General features: G+C 36.4%; 1 protein-coding gene across 5 annotated transcripts in view; it reads left to right on the top strand.

Annotated features, from left to right (window-relative positions):
- Positions 1–16,940, top strand: part of LOC145820063 (putative disease resistance protein At4g27220) — a 42,786-nt gene extending 25,846 nt beyond the window's left edge. For 4 of the 5 annotated variants that reach the window (XM_082914556.1, XM_082914559.1, XM_082914555.1 and 1 more), the window contains 2 exons: positions 12,738–16,095; positions 16,579–16,940. In XM_082914556.1, coding sequence (XP_082770682.1) covers positions 12,943–16,095 — 3,153 coding nt within the window. In that variant the 5' untranslated portion in view covers positions 12,738–12,942 and the 3' untranslated portion in view covers positions 16,579–16,940. Of the gene's footprint in view, positions 1–12,737; positions 16,096–16,578 lie in introns of those variants that run through there. The other variant, XM_082914560.1, reaches the window with a different exon arrangement.
- Positions 16,941–21,856: the final 4,916 nt, after the last annotated feature.

Genomic DNA, 21,856 nt, shown 5'->3' with positions numbered 1-21,856 from the left:
AGCCTCTGTTTTGTTTGTTTTCCAAAACTTAAAGCCACAATAGGTGGGCTTATTAACCTAATTTCTCAAAGTTACAAAATTACCCATCTAAGTAATAGAAAATATAATGCCATCTCATAACTAATTCTTTGATATTAATAAATGACTCATATAAGTTAATTTAATTACTAATCTATCCAATAAAATAATCCTATACACAACTTGGGTTTTACATCCTTCCCTCCTTAAAAGAAATTTCATCCTCGAAATTTGACATACCTGAAGTCTCAAAAAGTTGTGGATACTTTCGTTTCATTTTATCATCAAGTTCCCAAGTTGCTTCTCTTTCTGAGTGATTACTCCATTGAACCTTAACATAGTGGATGACTCGACGCCTCAAAACTTGTTCCTTCCTATCAACAATTCGTATAGGGAGTTCCTCATATGTCAAATCCTCCTTAAACTGCAACGGTGCATGATCAATCACATGACTAGGATCCGGTATATACTTCCTTAACATTGAGACATGAAAAACATTATGAACTCCAGCTAGTGAAGGTGGTAGGGCAAGTCTGTAAGCTACCTCACCAATTCGATCTAAAACCTCAAATGGCCCAACAAATCTAGGACTCAGTTTACCACGAACACCAAACCTCATTACTCCTTTCATAGGAGACACCTTAAGGAACACATGGTCTCCAACCCCAAACACCAAATCGCGTCTCCTGTTATCTGCATAACTTTTCTGTCTACTCTGTGCCGTGCGAAGTCGCTCTCTAATAAGATTGATCTTGTCCACTGTTTGTTGCACAATCTCAGGCCCTAACAACTTCCTTTCACCGACATCATCCCAACACATAGGTGATCTACACTTTCGTCCATATAAAGCCTCATATGGTGCCATCTGAATACTCGCATGATAACTGTTATTATAAGAGAATTCCACTAAGGCCAAATGCTCATCCCAAAAGCCTCCAAGATCAATAACACAAGCCCTCAACATGTCTTCCAAGGTTTGAATAGTTCTCTCTGACTGTCCATCAGTTTGAGGATGAAAGGTAGTGCTAAAATTCAAACTAGTGCCCAAAGCTGTATGCAAACTCCTCCAAAACATAGATACAAATCTGCTATCTCTATCAGACACTATGGTCACCGGAATACCATGCAACTTCACAATCTCCTTGATATACAATTTTGCAAACTTCTCTAAGGAGAACCCTACCTTAAAAGCTAGAAAGTGAGCGGATTTGGTCAATCGATCAACGATAACCCAAATAGTATTGTTACCACCTTGGGTCCTAGGCACTGTCACAAAATCCATGGTAATATGTTCCCACTTCCACTCGGGAATAGGAAGAGGTTGTAACTTACCTGCAGGTCTCTGATGTTCAACTTTCTCTTGTTGACATACCAAACATTGAGTAACGTACTGAGCAATTTCCCTCTTCATATTATTCCACCAAAAGTTCCTCTTCAAGTCTTTATACATTTTAGTGCTCCCTGGATGTACAGTATATCCTGAACTGTGAGCTTCTCTTAGGATTTCTCTCTTGAGCTCTAAATCATTAGGCACACACAACCTCTCTCCAAATCTCAAGCTTCCATCTTTATGCATACAAAAGTCCATCTGTAGCCCTATTTCCATTTCAGCCTTAAGTTTTTGCAACTGAGGATCTCTTCCCTGAGCATCTTTAATTCTATCAATCAAGGTGGGTTGAACTCTAAGGTTTGCCAACTGCACTCCATGGCTATGCCATCTAATCTCAATATTCAACCTCTGCAAGTCCTCCAAGATATTCTTTTGGTCAGTGATCAATGTAGCCAAATTACTCTGGGCCTTTCTACTCAAGGCATCCGCCACTACATTGGCTTTTCCTGGATGATAATTGATAGTCAAATCATAGTCCTTTAATAGCTCTAACCGTCGTCTTTGCCTCATATTCAATTCTTTTTGAGTGAAAATATACTTTAAACTTTTATGATCAGTGAATATCTCACATTTCACCCCATACAAATAGTGCCTCCAGATTTTCAATGCAAACACCACGGCAGCCAACTCCAAATCATGCGTAGGATAATTTTGCTTATATGGCTTCAACTGCCTAGACGCATATGCCACTACCTTATCATTCTGCATCAGGACACAACCCAAGCCCATCTTCGATGCGTCACTATAGATGGTAAAACCTTCATCTCCGGACGGAACTACAAGTAATGGAGCAGACACCAATCGACTTTTTAGATCCTGGAAACTCTTCTCACAATCATCAGACCATTCAAATTTAACCCCTTTTTGCGTTAAACGAGTCAAAGGCATAGAAATTCGGGAAAATCCCTCAACAAACCTTCTATAATAACCTGCTAAACCCAAGAAGTTACGAATTTCAGTGACACTAGTAGGCCTATTCCACTCTACCACCGCCTCCACTTTCTTGGGGTCAACAGACACCCCATCTCTAGATATCACATGACCCAAAAATGATACACTCTCCAGCCAAAATTCACACTTCTTTAATTTAGCAAATAATTTATTCTCCCTTAATATCTGCAACACTATTCTCAGATGTTCTTCGTGCTGCTCTTTACTCTTTGAGTACACAAGAATGTCATCAATAAAAATTACCACAAACTGATCTAAGAAGGGTTTAAATACTCTGCTCATTAAATCCATAAAAGCTGCAGGCGCATTGGTCAACCCAAACGGCATCACTAAAAATTCATAATGCCCATACCTAGTTCGGAAGGCTGTCTTAGGTATATCTTCCGCCTTAACCTTCAACTGATGATAGCCAGAACGAAGGTCAAGCTTAGAAAAGACTTGTGCCCCTTGCAACTGATCAAATAGGTCATCTATCCTAGGCAAAGGATATTTATTTCGGATTGTCACCTTGTTCAACTCTCGATAATCAATGCAAAGGCGAAAACTACCATCCTTCTTTTTCACAAATAAAACGGGCGCACCCCAAGGAGAAACACTAGGCCTAATAAAGTCCTTATCTAGTAACTCTTGTAATTATTCCTTCAACTCTTTCAACTCTGTTGGGCCATTCGATACAGAGCCCTAGAGATAGGACCCGTGCCGGGTATCAATTCGATGACAAACTCAATCTCTCTATCTGGTGGCAACCCCGGTAAGTCGTCAGGAAAAACATCGGGAAATTCCTTTACAACTAGAATGTCCTCTAACTTCAATCCAGTCTTACGGGTATCTCTCACAGAAGCTAAATAGCCCTCGCAACCATTCCTTAACAACCGTCTAGCTTGCAAAGCTGAGATTACCAGAAAAGGAGTGTTAACTCCACTACCCACAAAGCAAAATTCTGGTTGATTAGGAATCTGAAATACTACCCTTTTGCCTCGACAATCAACAGAAGCATAATTGGTTTCCAACCAATCCATTCCAAGAATTATGTCAAAGTCCCGCATATCTAAAACAGTCAAGTCTACAAGCAATCTCCTACTATCTATACTAACCACACGAGATTTGCTAATGTCTCCTCATGTTCCATTGCAACCTATATGCATCAATAATAAAATCTCATCTTATTCTATTCTCAAGTCCCTATAACAAGTAAATAAAAATAACATTATATCAAATTATAAGCGTTCCCAATCCTACATCTACCCAATCTCACCACTATTCTATACCAGCCTTCAAAATTACAACCTGGCTCTGATACCATAAAATTGTCACGCCCCAAGCTCTGTGACAACGCCGCACACTCATATAAGTGAGTATGCAAGGCTAAGAATCCAATCACATAACCCACAAAATAAAATACTCAAATTAAATCCTTAATTGTCATAATGCCAAAATCCATAAAAATAAATAGTTCTCATATGAAAATGTCCACCAAGTCCACTAATTTAATCCACTAACAAAACAATAATCCAGGTACTTAAATCATGGTCCTACTCTCGGCACTCCCACATGTAAAAAAAAGATCCCGCGCAGCTCTACTCTTCAAAATCTGAAAAAAAAAAAAAGAGTAAGCTAGATAGCCCAGTAAATAACCAACCATCACTGCTAGCTGGATCAAGTATACAAAAATAAATAAATAAATCGATAACCAATAAATATAATTTTTTCTACAGTTCAATAAATGAACAATTATTTGTAAGGTGGTTTCATAGCTAAAAATAAACAATGTACAATACATTTTAAATGAAAAGCCAACAAGATAATTCAAAGTAATTCGTTGTTCAAATCGATGGTTCGATATTCAGATGGTTCAATGATTTGATTCACAAAACCCAAGTCTTACTGACTACGGTCACATAGCCCGTGACAAGGCCCAGAACCACACATAGGCCGGTGGTAAAGCCCCAAAAGAAACTAGTTTCTGTGCCAATAAATAACCCCCATTGGCTAGGGTCCAAATCATAGTCAGACTAGAGTGATGTTCAAAATTCAAACAATACACAACTTTTAAATAAAACATTCGAAGTTTTCATGAATAAACGTTTAGTACAATTTTCAGAATAGTTTAACCAAATATTCAAATAATTTTCATAATAATATTCGATGTTGTTTTATACTTGACCCATATTTTATTGTAGGAGAACATAAAGGCTATAAATAAATATTTATGATTTTAAACGATTCGATAGGAATAAAAATGAACCAACAGTGATAGAGGGTTACTTACCTCAAACAGCTAAAATAATATTTCCCAAGCTAATCTCAAATTACCAAGATCCACCTCAATCTCACAAACCTAATAAAATATTACACCGCATAAACAATTATTATGTGCACCCATCCATCTCTTCTTGTAACAACAATAGAATAAATTAACCCAATAGTCTATTAGGAACTCCCACGATTTAGCATCAAAACAAAGCCATCACGGCTTCAGAAATTCTCAACCCATATTATTCTCTTGTTGTTTATATACATGTAAAAAAAATTGTAATTGCTCGTAGTCAATCGTGTATCCCACAAATACACCGCCATTAAACTTAACCCATCACATATCAATCTCAAAATATGAACCACCCAAATGGGATGCCAAATACACTCTAAAATTGAGCAAAATTGAGACCCCCAACATAGACTACATCAATATATCTATTTAATCATATATGCCCATAAAATCATCTATTGATATATTAACACTAAAATCATAGATAGGAATACAATAAAATAAATCTTACCTAAGTGATGAATAAAGCAAAACCATCACTCTTATGAATCCTCCCTCTTCCTTGGTTTGGGTTTCTTTTCTTTAATTTTAAACTTTTCCAAACCCTTGTTGCTGCCTTCACCTTTAACTCTTCCAAACCCTTTCTGCAGTACAAGCCTCTCTTCTCTTTTTCTTTTCTTTTTTCTTTTACCTTCTCAAACCCTAGCCGCCTATGGAGCAATTCATAGCCTCTGTTTTGTTTGTTTTCCAAAACTTAAAGCCACAATAGGTGGGCTTATTAACCTAATTTCTCAAAGTTACAAAATTACCCATCTAAGTAATAGAAAATATAATGCCATCTCATAACTAATTCTTTGATATTAATAAATGACTCATATAAGTTAATTTAATTACTAATCTATCCAATAAAATAATCCTATATACAACTTGGGTTTTACAACTTCATACCAATTTATTCTCCGACAAGGGGTTTGCCGAGTAACTTCTTCTAAAATAATAGGGTAAATTACACTCTGCACCCCTATACTTTGTACCAAATCTCACTTTGGCCCCTACACATGAAATCATGACAGTCAACCCCTGCACTTCTGGTCAAATTTCACTTCGGTCCCTGCACATGAAATTATGACAGTCAACCTCTTATACTTTTGGTCAAAATCTCACTTTAATACCTATACAAGTGTCAATGTCTCCTTTTTGTTACTCAATTGTGTAAATCTTTAACAGAATCTAGTCATGTGATAAGAATGTGACTGCAACATGAGAGTAAGAAAGAAAAATCATCTACATTTTCTACCAATACACACTTTATCCCAAAATTTAGAACAAAATATAACTGTATTAGGCTAAAACAAAATGCAGATTGTTACCAATTAAGAAGATAAACTTGGGTTTTGCATAAATTGGAATCACGAAACTCTGTTTTTCACAGTAACACAGTCTTCTGTCTGTTCATCTTTCTTTCTCTTTAATTTCTTTGTCACATTTTTTTGAATTTCAAAAACTCTACTTTCTTGCATTTTCATCCCAATTTTACCATACAAACATATATATATATATATATATTTATTGTGTATCATATAACTCTTATGTGCTTATCACGTAGGACAAAGTGTATTGATGGGAAACATGGATAATTTTTCTCTCTTATCCTCATTTCGTAGTCACATTTTTGTCACATGACTGAATTTTGTTAAAGATTTAAAAATAAAGTAACAGAAGACGAACATTAACACTCGTGTAGGACTAAAGTGAGATTTGAGTAAAAGTGCAGGGGGTTGACTGTCATGATCTCATGTGGAGGGATCAAAGTGGGATTTGACCAGAAATGTAGGGGGTTGATTGTCATGATTTCATGTATATGGGTCAAACTGAGATTTGGTACAAAGTGCACGGGTGCAAAGTGTAATTTATCCAAAATAATATCACCACAATATACAATGGAATAAAATTAAATAAGAAATCATCATTTATCAAGTAAAACTAAATACCCCTTAATTGGGACCACCACTAACCACTCAAGATCAAATGCACTCAATTTGAACCCAATACCAATACTACGAAATCAGCTTACCAACAACACAAATTCTCACCACACCAATAATGAGACCACGGATTAATACAAGGGATTCATAACCTTTACAACAAGAATACTATCTTATAGCTAAAGGACTAGGGATACAAAATTAATCCCCATTTCAATTCCATAAAACACATTGTCATTACATACGCCAAACTTAACTCAAAATACTCATGTATACCCCCGGTCTTCACAATTTGCAATTTCTAGCCAAGGGTAACTTTAAAAATTAACATTAACTGCTCTTGGTGAATCCACCATAAATTTCCATGTAAATGTTCAAATTATAGTCGCATCAACTAACCCAAAACAACTAGTCACAATCTCTATTGAATCATAACATTCTCACAAATTCATCCAAAAACAGTTTCTCTAAGGACACTAATTTGTTAACACAATTCCTTGTCATCTTTGTAAACGTCCATCTATTACACTCAAACACATCAACAAACAACTCCGAAACAATTGACCCTACTAGTCCCAAAAGCATTCAAAATTAGCCTACTTATCCTGACCTTCAATACTCATAACACAAATTCATAGGTCACCATTTCCATCACTAGAAATTTAACCAATCAGTGCAACTTAAATCAAATTCAATCTCATCCAAAAATTCTTTATCTACTTCGTTCACCAAGAACTTGTTACAAGATTCTAAACTAGATAAACTCTATAGAAAACGCATCTCTTACTACACTCTACAATTTCTATCATGTTAAGAACACACCCATTTCTAAATATATGCCAAGATAATTGGCCTAAGACCCAACACAATCCTCACAAATAGTCAATCAACAATTAGAGCAATCCAACCACAATTAACTTCGTCCATCCCAAAGCAATTTTGAACTATTTTTACTTATTCTGACCTTATCACTCTAAAACATTTTACTTTAAGTCACCCCATTTATCATTAAAATCTCAATCAACTATACTACTACACCTAGCTCACCTTTCCAATTTAATATAAGATTTCAGAAATAGCCACTACTTATAATGACAAACCATTTACTATGCATCATAGTCCCCACCATTTGAAGGTCACACTTACACACACAATTCTACAAAACTAATTACCTTATGATCCAATACCAATTCTAAATCATCTTGATCCATCTGTTCAGCCCTATTAGCCTATCCTACCCCTTTTTCTTAGAGACATCCTCAAAGTAGAGACAAAATTAACTCACAGTTTAATACTCTACACGAGTTCCCATATGTCACACACGAGTTAAACATAAACCTATAGATATATCTACACATAAGGCAAACCACGTAAGCATACGTAAAGCACATACAGATCACTCTCCTAAGATATCAACTAGTCCCACGACGCTCAAAGACTTCCAAATGGAAAAAGCATTGATCAAGTATCCTTTTAAAAGGATTTCGATCAATGCAATGGGCGCTAGTCATATCCAAAAAGCTTAATTCCATACCCACATAGCCACATAAACACATAAACATGCAAGACAACTAATGTCTCATCCTAGCATGATAAACCCATTGTGGCAAAAGCCACATCCCGCGAGCTCAAGGTATTCAAACCTAGTTAGTTTTGATACCAAGTTGTAACGCCCCAAAAATTATCATCCAGTTTATAATTAAATCTATTAAATATTTTCCAACGATTCCAATGAATACCATTAAAGAACAAAATCTTTTACCCAAAATAATCTCATTATCATGGTACTATTCCAAGTGAAATAAACATCATTGTTTGTTAACATACAATTATGAATGATAACAATTCAGAGGATAAAAAAATACAAAAATAAAGCGCCCTAAAGGCGTACACATTTTCAAGGATAGTCCTTGATTGTTCAAAAATAGGCATTCAGTTCCAAACCACAAAATAGCTTCGAAGCTTCAACAAATAACATCCAGTGACCCTTCGTGCTCCAGTCAAAACACATCAATCGCCAAGTCACTTTGGCGAAATCAAACCATCATTTCGTGAAATGTTGTTAGTGAGAGGGGGGGGGGGGGAGCTAATGCACAGTAAGAATACATTTAATAGAGTATATAAATAATCAAGATGCATATGATCATGCCATGCACTTGTTACAAAATCTATATTTTTTTCTTTTAAAACCAAAAATGCTCAATGCATGATTTCCATTCAAAATCTCATTCACAACCATAAGGTGGTAAATACACTATGACGTCCTAAGCAAGAGCCGCAAACCATACATACATATATAGATTTATATACTAAAAATATTTCCACATTTATTGACTCTAAAAGCGGCGAGGCGATGGGAACCCAAAACCTTTCCTTTCCATATTTGCCAACTCTAAAAACAGTAGGCTCGTGGACACCCAAAAACATTTTCCTACATTCGTCCAGCGATATGCTCAAGACAAGGCAATTGGGTACCTTGACTCCTCGTACAGGGTACCAACTACAACACACAACCCATTACCAAAGACCTTACTCAACTACCCGAACTCATACGCTATTTACCCCCTTCCGACACTTTCCAAACATCCACAAAATTGTAGGATCACGAGAAAAATTATGTTACACATGATGCATGAGTTTTCAAATCCAATTTCCCTAAGGTTTGTTTAATTCATAACAACATTTAATAATATCAACAACACAAGGATTTCTCCAATCTCAACATTTCTAGAATCTCAACATTTATTAATCTCAATACAAATATCCAAGAAAGTTCAAAACCTCATGTCTCAACACCATTGTCATAATCATTCACCAAAATTTCAAGTTTAAGAGCCAATTTGGTCAAAACTAGGGTTTTTGGAAAAACTGGAGTTTTCCTTTCCTTTGCACTTAAAGAGCCAATATTCATCATCAACAACAATAATCAACAATAAACATTTATAATCTTTCCCAAAAACATTAGGTATAAGCCCTTTTGTTTATCAAACCCATTCTATATAGCAAAATCATCTCATACATCTATATAATTAACAAAATACCACATATATACCTCAAATTGTAGATATACTAAGGTACCTTTTGATAAGTTGAAAACTAAAAACTGAACACTGAAAATTAAGTATTGAAAACTGAATATTGAATTTTTTTAAGTTGAAAAGTTATTTGATAAAAATTTAAGTGCCAAATTAAAAATAAGTTGTTTGATATATATAAAATCAAATTCAAAATTTATTATTTTTTAATTATATATTTTAATTTTTATATTGTGATGATGGTGGTGGTAGTGGTGGTGGTGGTAATGGTAATGGTACTGGTAGTAGTAGTGGGTAGTAGTATTAGTAGTGGCATGGTAGTGGTGGTGGTGGTGGTGGTGGTGGTAGTGGTAGTAAATGATGGTAGTGTTTATGACAATAATGACAATGGTGATGAAGGTGATGGTAGTAGTGTCAAGAGCAATCTCACTAGTCCAAGGAATACGAAGTGTTACAATCATTGTGATCCAAATTAGTATTAGTTATGAACTATTATAGTGATTTTTTTATTTTTTTATTTTTTTGATCTTCAAAGTAAAAAGCTCATTGAAACCATGAAAATTAAAGGTACAAGAAAGAAGGATGATTGAAAGAGATTCAAAGAGTGCAAACTCTCCTACTACTGCAATCACATCCTTACAACCAGTCTCTCAACCTCATAATTTTTATTTTTTTAAAAAAAAAAAATTACAAATCAAATTCTTGAGCCCCACACTCACCAACATCCTACCACACTGAAAGGCTTGTGATTGATTATGAGTAATTGTAGTGTTAAAACCAACAAATTATCAAATTAAAGTTATTTACATCCTATTGTAATATTTAGTTATATCTGAAAGTACTAATGATTATGATCCATTATTTGTAAGAAACTTTCCCAGTTTCTCTCAATTTTGTGAAAATCAAAATTTTTAACTCAAAATTGTGAATTAATATCTCAAAAGGGATAAATATCAATTTAAAACTGAGAAATTTCACTGTAAAACTGAGAAAGTTCTCAACTCACCAAAAAAAGAATTTCTCGTAGTTTTTAATTATTCAAGGAACAGACAATTAAAAATTAAAATAAATGAGAGATCTCTCTCTTTCATGAACATAAATTTTAAAATTTTAGAAGTTTCATTGTTTTCTAAGTTTCAAATTTTATATATATATATACAAACTAACATAATTTTAAAAATTTTAAAAGTTTTATTTTCTCAATTTCACACAATTGAGAAATTTCGTAATTTGACCAAACAGAGAATTTCTCATTTTCAAATTTTTAATGTAAAAATCAATTGAAAAATAAGAAGAATTTGTCTAGGGAAATTTTTAAGATTAAAAACAAATGAAATAGCTCTCAATAGAATAATCAAGACTAGAAAATGTAATAACCTTTTAAGAAGTGAATAACATAGATTAATAATGTAAGTGGAGAAATTCATGTTAATGAGGTAGTTTGAGATTCTATTTTGGGAAATTTTTTTTAAACTCCCTGATATTAAGATTTTATAGGATAAAAGACATGTAATATTTTTATAATGGTTGGGATCTCTCAACATTTTTTCAGAAAAATTTTAATTCAGAGAAATTTCAAAACACAAACAAAATTTTCTAGTTTGAAATTTCTCTAATTTTCTCTATGTTTTGAAATTTTTTTGGGTTGAATTTTCTCTGAGTTGCTCACAAATTTCTTTGTGATTTGCTCACAATTTTCTCTGTGTTTTAACCAACTCATAGTTTTCTCTGTGTTTTAACCCAACCAGAGAAAATTGTGTCTTTTCACAGAGAAATTTAAACTCTCCAAAGAGAAATTTCAGACAAGATAAATTTTAAGAGAAACTTCAGGCAACCTTCAATAAACACATACACAAAAAAAAATTGAGGATTGAAAATGCTCTTACTCAAATTTGTGATTGAATCTCAGTTTGTCCACTGGAGTAGTCAAATTGAGTATAATAACAAACTCATATGAACAAATATATATATATATATATATATACAAAGCCCCTCCTATTCAATTTGCATTTACTTCCTTCCAAGAGAGAGAGAGAGAGATTAATAGTAAGTAAACAACACACAGTTCAGAGATTGATAAGGAAATAATGGGGATTTAGAGAAGCATACATACTATGATTATGATGATGATAATGAGTTTTCACAGGAGTAATAAACCTGTTCCGAGGGTAGTGAATTGCTCTGTTCTTGTTGTTGTCGTTGCCGGTTGCTCTGGCAGTGATGGCGATCGCGGCAGTCACGATGGCAAAGAAGGAGGTTACGGCAAGGAAGAGGAAAAGAGGGGAAGTTGAGAGGAGAGAGAATGAGATAGTGGGTATGATATATGGGTGTGGGTAATGAACCTTAGATTACAAAAGAAAATATTGTTAATCTCTTTGGTTATTAAAAGTTAAAGAAGGATGTCAGACTAAATATTTTTTTGTTGTATGAAAAAAAAGTGAATTAATAGTATGTATAACTTACTTTTTTTAGTATTTTTTAAATTTTTGATATTTTTTTTCTAACTTTTTTAATGATTGGTCTTTTTCTTTTTAAAGTTTTTTTTTGACATTTTTAACCTAAAAGATTAAGTTTCTAAACGAGGTCTATGCATAATTTTTTTCCCATCTTTATATAATTTTATATTAATTATAAGCCTTGATTAATAGATCTCGACAAATAAATTTAAAAATATAAATTTAGTAAAAATGTAAATGAAAGATATTTGGTAGCAAATTTTTATAAAAAATAGAAAGTATGACTTGCCAATATGTGTGACAATATGCATCAGTGTGGTTTAGATTGATAATAAATCAAAAGTGTGGAGTTTAAATTGATAATTAAAAACTTAGAGGTTAATTTGTTAAAATAATTAAACTTTAGGATGATTTTTTTATTATTATATAATTTCTCCTCGAAAATATAATTTTAAAATAAAATATAATAAAAATTTAACTAATTTGATAAGGATGTTTGATAAGGATATTAGGATTAATCAGTCCACCGAATAAAACACTTGTAGAAATGAGACAGTAGATTAAACTCAAAATGTATTTGTAAATTTTCAAAACCAACAATCAATTAATATTGATTTTCATCAATGTCTTTTGTAGTTTTAAAGGTTAATTTGGGTGGAGATGGAGCAGAAAGGCGGCACGCACACATTAATCAGACTCGCCCAAGGAAGAAGTCAACTAAAAAGTTGTCCAAAGAGGATCTCTCCTCTTGTCAGTCAGAAGAAGTAGCGTAGGATTATCCATAGACAAGGAAGAGCACGATATTCATTTCGAAGCAATAAAGAAAGTTGCGTCATCTGGAATGGAATCGGACGAGAAGAAAAAAGCCTCACCTTCGTCTGCGTCAAAGCAAGTCTTTGACAAGGAAGAAGGACTTACTTCATCTTCTCCGGACAAGGAAGAATGCGTAGGGATGATACAAAAAATTGAGGCTTTGACAAGGAAGCTTGACTTAATTCATCTTCTCCGGTCATACCAATCAGAATCAGCTCATCATGTCTGGCTATACCGACCACAATCATTTGACTTTCCCCTGAAATTCGATCAATCACCACAATCATTTGGCTTTTGCCCGAAATTCGATCAATTACCACGACAACTAAGAGATCTAAAAGCTTTGGTATCAAATAACAATCATGTCAAACGTGAAAAATTTCATGTTCAAAAACGCATTAATACTGTCAAAGACAGCATTGAGGAGATATTTCAAGATGTTAAAAGAAACTCGGTCCATGGAGATTCAGGAATTTGGGCTTTTATACCTCAAGAAGAAGATGATATTATGAGCTTAGATGAGAGTTTGACACAGAAAAGCTTTTCCCGTGAAGGTTCTGCTAATTGGACTTTTAAACGCCAAGAAGATGATATTATGAAGTCATATGAGGAGAACTTGACACACAAAACAGAGGGTGGGCTAACGCCTGAAACTAGCGGAGATGAACTTTTGGAAATAGCTATCGATTCTGCTGTTCGCCAAGTTTTAAATTGTATTGAAGATGGGATAATTCGAAAGATTGGGATTTCAGGGCTCGGAGGGGAGAAAGTAGCAAGCGCATTAAAGGATATGCGAATGGTCATATACAAGGGCAGTATTGTCCTCTGCATCTCTGTCTCACGACATCACAGCATCGAAGAGGTTAGGCAGAACATCGCAACACAGACTGGCAGATTAAGATCTCGTAAAACTGATCAAACTTCGGCGGAATCGCTAGACCAATATTTGCCTGACAACTTCTTGCTGCTTGTGGATTGCATTGATGGGCAGATAGACCTACATGACTTAAAAATCCCTCACTGTGGATTCCTAGTGCTTACAACTCAATCGCAAAAAGTCCGTGAGATAATGGATTTGGATTTGGAGATCAGAATGGAGGATCATCTGTTACCCTGGAAATTATTCTGTAGAAATGTGGGCCCATCACTTGTTCATTCTTCCTCTGTCATCCAACAAATGGCCGCCCAGTTAGTGAAAGAGTGCCACGGCCATCTGCTTGCCATTGTTCTTCTTGCGAGGGCCTTGAAAGGTGTGACTGATATTAGTGTGTGGAAACTTGCACTCAACCAATTAGTAGTATCACAATCCTCCTACCTGGAATATGGAATGAGCCAAGTCATGTTTCCTGTGTTAAAATTCGTTTGGGATCTGAAGGACTGTATAACAAAACATTGCATTCAAAACTGCAAAGCTTGCCCAGAAGGGAGAACAACAGATTTATTAGTATCATCTTGGATAGAGTATGGTTTAGTAGAAACAGAGGAAAACGGAAAAGTTATTCTTCAAGAACTCATCAATTCCTTCTTGCTAGAGAATTTTGACAATGGTTTTGTCCAAATGCATGAAGAAACTCGATCTGTCATGACAAGTTTTAAAGTTGGTCATTGCCTAGGGGGATTAGGATTGACTGAAACACCACATGTTGAAGATTGGTTTTATTCCGAGGAGATTGAGTTGATGAATAATAAATTATCTGAGCTACCGGAGAAACCCGAGTGCTCATTTCTCCAAAAATTGTTGTTACATAACAACTATGATCTGATGGAAATTCCTCAACTATTCTTTCAAGACATGCCTCGCCTAACACATCTAGATTTGTCTTATACTAGCATAAAGTCTTTGCCACCTTCCATTTCCAATTTGAAATCACTTCAAAAATTCTTTTTGAGAGGTTGTGAACTTCTCATGGAACTACCGCCCCATATCGGAGCACTTGAGAATCTTGAGGAATTTGATCTTGAAGGAACTGCAATAATGTATCTACCCGAGGAAATTGGAAAACTAATCAATTTGAGATGCTTCAAGGTCTCTTTCTGTCAACATGCAAATCGCTGCAAGGAAACTAAGCAGATGGACACAACAATCCCTACTGGGGTGTTGTCAAAACTCAATAGATTGCAGGAATTAAGCATTGATGTGAATCGAGATGATGAGTGGTGGGATGCTGATGTGAAGGTAATCCTGAATGAACTAAGTAGCTTAAAATGGTTGATACGCTTTGAGTTGTATTTACCATCAGCTGAATTGTTGCAACAACTTAGCCAGAGATATCGATATTTGTCTTATTTTAGATTCACGGTTGGCTTTCATCGACAACGCATCATATCCCGTCTACACCATGAAGTTGAAGAGATATTCAAGAAACAACAGAAAATGATGACATGCCTTGAGTATATAAATGGTGAAGGCATACCAACTGAGATTACCGAGGTACTCAACCATGCCAAATGTTTCTTCCTAGACCGCCACTGGACAGTGAAGATGCTTTCTGATTTCGGGAATGAAAACATGGCAACCCTCATATTTTGCTTGCTGGTGGAATGTAATGAACTTCAAACTATTATTGATGGAGATTATGAATATCCGTTGGGTGTTGGTAATATACCTGTATTCAGCTACCTGAAGTACTTGGGTATTCATTATATGTGGAATTTACAAAGTATTTGGAAAGGTCCAATTGATGGGGGTTCTCTATCCAATCTGAGGGTTTTGGCATTGCACACGTGCCCTAATTTGACTACCATTTTCACACCCAATTTGCTTGGTAATCTGAGGCGATTGGAAGAGCTTATAGTTGAAGACTGCTGCAAAATCAAAAGCCTAGTAAGTCAAGAATCTTCAGACTTGAAACATGGTTATGTTCTCCAATCGTTGAAGAGTATATCGCTTCTGGACCTACCAGAATTGGTTAGCATTTCAGATGTTACAAGTATCAGTCCTATGTTGAAAAGTCTGATTGTTTATAATTGTCCAAAGCTTGAAACTCTTTATGTTAACAAAGCGCCTGCTATCAAAGATTTGAAGATCAGAGGAGAGAAGGAATGGTGGGAATCATTAAAGTGGCATGAATCAGAGTCAAGCAGCAGTGTTTGGATAACTTTTGAGGAACTTGGAAGGGGTGAAGATTTGATGGATGAATTAGCTAGACACATCTACTCACACTGCATTTTTAATAGCTAGGTAATGTCTCATACCTTTTTCATTTAAGAAATATAGTGGATATTTTCTTTTCCTCTAAAAGCATTTATTATACCAAACTAAGCAAATTCTCCTACTTGCATTGTGATCAGTCTTATTATCACCTCTATTTCAAGTTAAATTGGGATAGATCATCAATTATGTATACATTTTGCTTCTTTTTAGCACCCTTTTGGGTAACATTAGATTGCAATAACAGCACATGCTTAATTAAATAAACAACCCGTGCTTGATTCCCTTAGCTAATTGAACCCTCACCTATATGGTTAGAGCCTGATAACAAATTACTTCCATGGGCAGCAAATGGATCCAAATTTTTGTTTTTATTTTTTCACTAGGCTTACTATTACAAGCATAGTGAATGAATTTAGGGTCACTACACATCTAAAACACGACAATTAGCTAATTAATTTAATTGATTCTGATGCTGTTTGTCATCTTTGCCATTTGTCCGGTGAGTGACAGGTTATGACAGCTTCATGAAGACCCTTTTGGTGGGAGATTGGGACAATCCGATGGTGTTAAGGAGCTTAAGCTGGGGAATTGTTGCTACTGGTGGCTGTAAATACCAATAAATCATCTTCAAGCAAAACCAATCAGATTAAGCTTCATATATAGCTTGTTGGTTAATTTCTTTCTTGTATTAATTTCTGCTTGTTTTTATGTCTTTGGATAGATTGGGATGTGATGCTTTATTTGCTGTAATGTCTTTGATACTGTATTTGTTTTAATGTCTTGTTTGGATGCGACAGTGACAATAATTATTGTTGAGGGTTGTTTGCTAATAAACTTTTTTTTGATCAGCAAAGAAAAAGTTTTATTGATAATGAGAAAGGAGAGAAGGCACTTGACTGAATTGCATCATAGCTCAAGAATACATTCCAACTATGTTGGCACCTATAAATGAGCCCAATCATATGCAAGCCAAGGCCAATACAAGTGGTTGAAGAGAGAACAACCAAACTGAAGAAAGAAAAAAAACATAAAAAACTACAAACCCATCAACCAGCCAAAGCCTTCAAATTATGACCCTTCAACCCTTCCAAACAATATAGAAAATCATGGATAGCAAATTTAGGTAAGTAACATCAACCAGCCAAAGCCTTCAAATTATGACCCTTCAACCCTTCCAAACAATATAGAAAATCATGGATAGCAAATTTAGGTAAGTAACTAGAAAACTTCACCCAAGAGGCCACTTTAATTTTGATGCTCTCCACAATATTTTCCCAGATAGGAGCTTTAGAGTTAAATATCTTGTCATTTCTTGCAATCCATAGACTCCAAAGCACAGCTAATGGAATTGATTCCCAAATGTTTGCTAATAAACTTGTTATTGTTGTTTGCCTGAAATCTATCAATTGTTTTGTTCAATGTATTTTGGTAACTAATACATGTCTGTATACATCTGGAGCTTTAGTGCTGCATTCAGCGAAAGTTTATAACTATCTCATTGCATATGACTCCATTCTATTTATTCATTTGAAAATACAATTGCAACCTAAAGTGTAGGTAACCTAAAGGACACTAGGACATGTCTTGGAACTAAGTCCTTGAAATTATAGGGTTTAGTCAGTAATTACCTAGAGCATGTGGAATGGAGGGATTAGTAGTTTGGACAATGTCCTAGAAGTTTGAGATCATTTAAATGTCCAGATGAGTCTATGCTACAATTTTATATTTTTAAATCTTTGTAATGAAATGATTCAAATTTTTTCTATCTTTTTTGACAAACTTTTATTTTCAGTGATAATTGCATTTAAGAGGGTGACTTCTGTCTTTTAAAGGCCAACAATATCAATACTGAAATGCCGTGTTTTTTTCTTTTTTCCTTTTTTTGCTAGTGGTGATGTCCACAATGCCATCAATATGATTTTGGCAGTAGCTTTATTTTTTGTGTACATATCGATCCTCACATGTAGTAGGGCGACAAATGAGTGCTTTAGAATAGTCTGGATTGTATATATATGCACAATTAATTAGGTTGTCCTAATTCACTAGAATACAATGGCTGCAATATGGAAAATGGGTTTAAATTTCAACTGCACAACCAAAATTCAACTCTCACTCTCTAAGTTGATTCAATCATTTCTGGAAAAATATATAAAAATTAAAAATATGAGATAAATTATAGTTATTTGTACACTAAGGCCAAGTTTGGCATTCTCAATATAATCCATCTTTTTATCTTTTTTTCATCACATCACCTCTCTATTTTTTCTGTACATCTTTTCGTAAAAAAACAAAAAGTACACTTATTTAGATCATCTCAAACAACCCCTAATATAATGATGATGTTAATTGATTAGGATTAAATTTATAAAATTACATAAAAATCATCATCCATTCCTATATATAAAGGCTGAATGTAGCTTCGACAAAAATTTCGGGCTCGCTGAAATGACTTTATTGCCCTTTTAGTTTCATGTCATCTAATCACCATCATCCCATGTCATCTTATGCCATGCCATTTAAGTTTACTCATTGCCCTTTTATTATTATATTTATTTTTTTAAATGCAACAACCACTTTTTTTTTCTAGGTTCAATTTACATTTATGTTGTATTTAAATTATAAAATTGGGTAGATATTTCAAAAGAAAAAAGTCAAAAAAATTGAATAAAATATAAATTAATTTTTTATCTATAATTCTCACATTTTCCTTTCTCTTTCGAATCTCTTTTTACAAACATGATTCAAATACAACCTTATATATATATATATAATTATATATTAGTTTGGTTCATTTATTTTGTTTTTCCATTTCCAATATTTGTTTTGAGAAAGTTTATGCACACACCACTCTATCATAAAACAAAAAGTTACAATTTTTTGTCCAGTTGCATTCATCCTTTATATATATGGATATTTAATAACTAATTTTTTCTCTAGAAATTACATTTTGCCTCTTGAATGTCCTAATTTCATAACAAATGACCATTGTTATTAATAAATCGTCAAGTCAATTAATAGTTTTTAATGATGTAAAAAATATATTTCAATTAATAATTCAAATAATTTTATTATTACATAAGAGAGTAGTTAGAAATTTGATTTTTTCAGTTAATTCTATTAAATAAAAAAATAAGGGATTTTTATTGATAAGTCCAATTTAGAAGTGTTTTAACCCAAGAAGTCCATTAAGGAATTTTTTAACCCATTTAGTCCCATGTATGTATAGTTTTATTCCATAAAGTCCATTTTCTTGATTTACACTATTTTCTTGGACACTTATTCCCTTATATTTAATTTTGATACCCTTATAAATATTTTTTTAACGATTAGCAATTTAATGATGTGAACATTCATATTTTAAAATTCACATTTGTAGGAATGTAAATTGGCCCATGGGCGGCCCGAAACCCACCCGCGAGCCAGGGTGGGCCCGGCCCGTTGACAATGTGAATATTCACATTGACATGTTAAAATTTATATTAATAGGAGTGTAAAATTAGCCCCCATCCCGTGGCGGCGTGAAACCCGCCCGCGGCCCATGGGCGGCCCGGGGCGGGCCCGGTCCGGCCCGTTGACAATGTGAATATTCACATTGACATGTTAACATTCACATTGATAAGAGTATAAAATTGGGCCGCAGCCCATGGGTGGCCAAAAGCCCGCTCGCAGCCCGGGGCGGGCCCGGTCAGGCCCGTTGACAATGTGAATATTCACATTGACATGTTAACATTCACATTGATAGGAGTGTAAAATTAGCCCGCGCCTCGTAACTGCCCGAAACCCGCCCGTGGGCGGGCCCAGCCCGGCCTGTTGACAATGTGAATGTTCACATTGACATGTTAACATTCACATTGATAAAAGTATAAAACTAGACAGCAGCCCAGGGTGGGCCCGACTTGGCCCGGCCCGGCCCGTTGACAATGTGAATATTCACATTGATATCTTAACATTCACATTAATAGGAGTGTAAAATTAGCCCCCGTCCCGTGGCGGTGCGAAACCCGCCGGCGGCCCATGGGCGGCCCGGGGCGGGCCCGGTCCGGCCTGTTGACAATGTGAATATTCACATTGACATGTTAACATTCACATTGATAAGAGTATAAAATTGGCCCGCGGCCCATGAACGGCCAAAAGCCCGCCCGCTGCCCGGGGCGGGCCCGGCCCGGCCCGTTGACAATGTGAATATTCACATTGACATGTTAACATTCACATTGATAAGAGTGTAAAGTTGGCCCGCAGCCCGTGGGCGGCCTGAAGCCCGACCGCAGCTCGAGGCGGGCTTGGCCCGACCCGTGACAATGTGAATATTCACATTGACATGTTAACATGCACATTGATAGGAGTATAAAATTAGCCCGCGCCCCGTGGCTGCCCGAAACCCGTCCACGGCCCCTTGGGCGGCCCGGGACGGGCCCGGCCCGGCCTGTTGACAATGTGAATATTCACATTGACATGTTAACATTCACATTCATAAGAGTGTACAATTGGTCCGTGACCCGTGGGCAGCTCGAAGCCCGACCTCGGGCCAGGGCAGGCCCGGCCCGTTGGCAATGTGAATATTCACATTGACATGTTAACATTCACATTGATAGGAGTGTAAAATTGGCTCGCAGCCCGTGGGCAACCCGAGCCCGATCGCAGCCCGAGGCGGGCTTGGCCCGACCCATGACAATGTGAATATTCACATTGACATGTTAACATTAACATTGATAGGAGTGTAAAACTTGTCTGGTGCCCGAAGCTCGCCCGCGGTCCGGGGTAGGCCCGGACCCAAACCCGGGCCACCCCGGGCCGCCCATGGGACGCGAGTCAATTTTACACTCTTATCAATGTGAATGTTAACATGTTAATGTGAATATTCACATTGTCAACAGGTCGGGCCGGGGCCGCCCACGGGCTGTAGGCGTGTTTCGGGCAGCCACGGGGCACGGGCTAATGTTACACTCTTATCAATGTGAATGTTAACATGTCAATGTGAATATTCACGTTGTCAACGGGCCGGGCCCGCGTCGGCCTGGGGCCGGGCTTCGGGCTGCCTACGGGTCACGGACTAATTTTACACTCTTATCAATGTTAATGTTAATATGTCAATGTGAATATTCATATTGTCAACGAGCCGGGTCGGGCCCGCCCTGGGCAGCGGGCGGGCTTCGGGCCGCCCACGGGCCACGGGCCAATTTTACACTCCTATCAATGTGAATGTTAATATGTCAATGTGAATGTTCACATTGTCAACGGGCCGGACCGGGCTCGCCCCGGGCCGCCCATGGGACGCGAGTCAATTTTACACTCTTATCAATGTGTATGTTAATATGTCAATGTGAATATTCACATTGTCAACAGGCCGGGTCGGGCCGCCCCAGGCCGTGGGCTAGTTTCGGGCAGCCACGGGGCGCGGGCTAATTTTATACTCTTATCAATGTGAATGTTAACATGTCAATGTGAATATTTGCATCATCAACGGGTTGGGCCGGGCCCACCCAAGGCAGCCCACAAGCCGCAGGCGGGTTTCGGGCCGGCCACAGGCCGCGGGCTAATTTTACACTCCTATCAATGTGAATGTTAACATGTCAATGTGAATATTCACATTGTCAACGGGCCGGGCCAGGCCCGCCTTGACCCAGGGTCGGCCTGGGCTTCGGGCTGCCCACGGGTCATGGGCCAATTTTACAATCTTGTCAATGTTAATGTTAATGTTAATATGTCAATGTGAATATTCATATTGTGAACGGGTCGGCCCGGGCCCGCCCCAGGCGACGGGCTGGTTTCAGGCCGCGCACAGGCCGCA

The sequence above is a fragment of the Camellia sinensis genome, chromosome 2, assembly GCF_055761805.1.
Source record: "Camellia sinensis isolate YWXY chromosome 2, ASM5576180v1, whole genome shotgun sequence".
NCBI classification, from domain to species: domain Eukaryota; kingdom Viridiplantae; phylum Streptophyta; class Magnoliopsida; order Ericales; family Theaceae; genus Camellia; species Camellia sinensis.
This window is presented reverse-complemented; position numbering and strand designations above follow the sequence as displayed.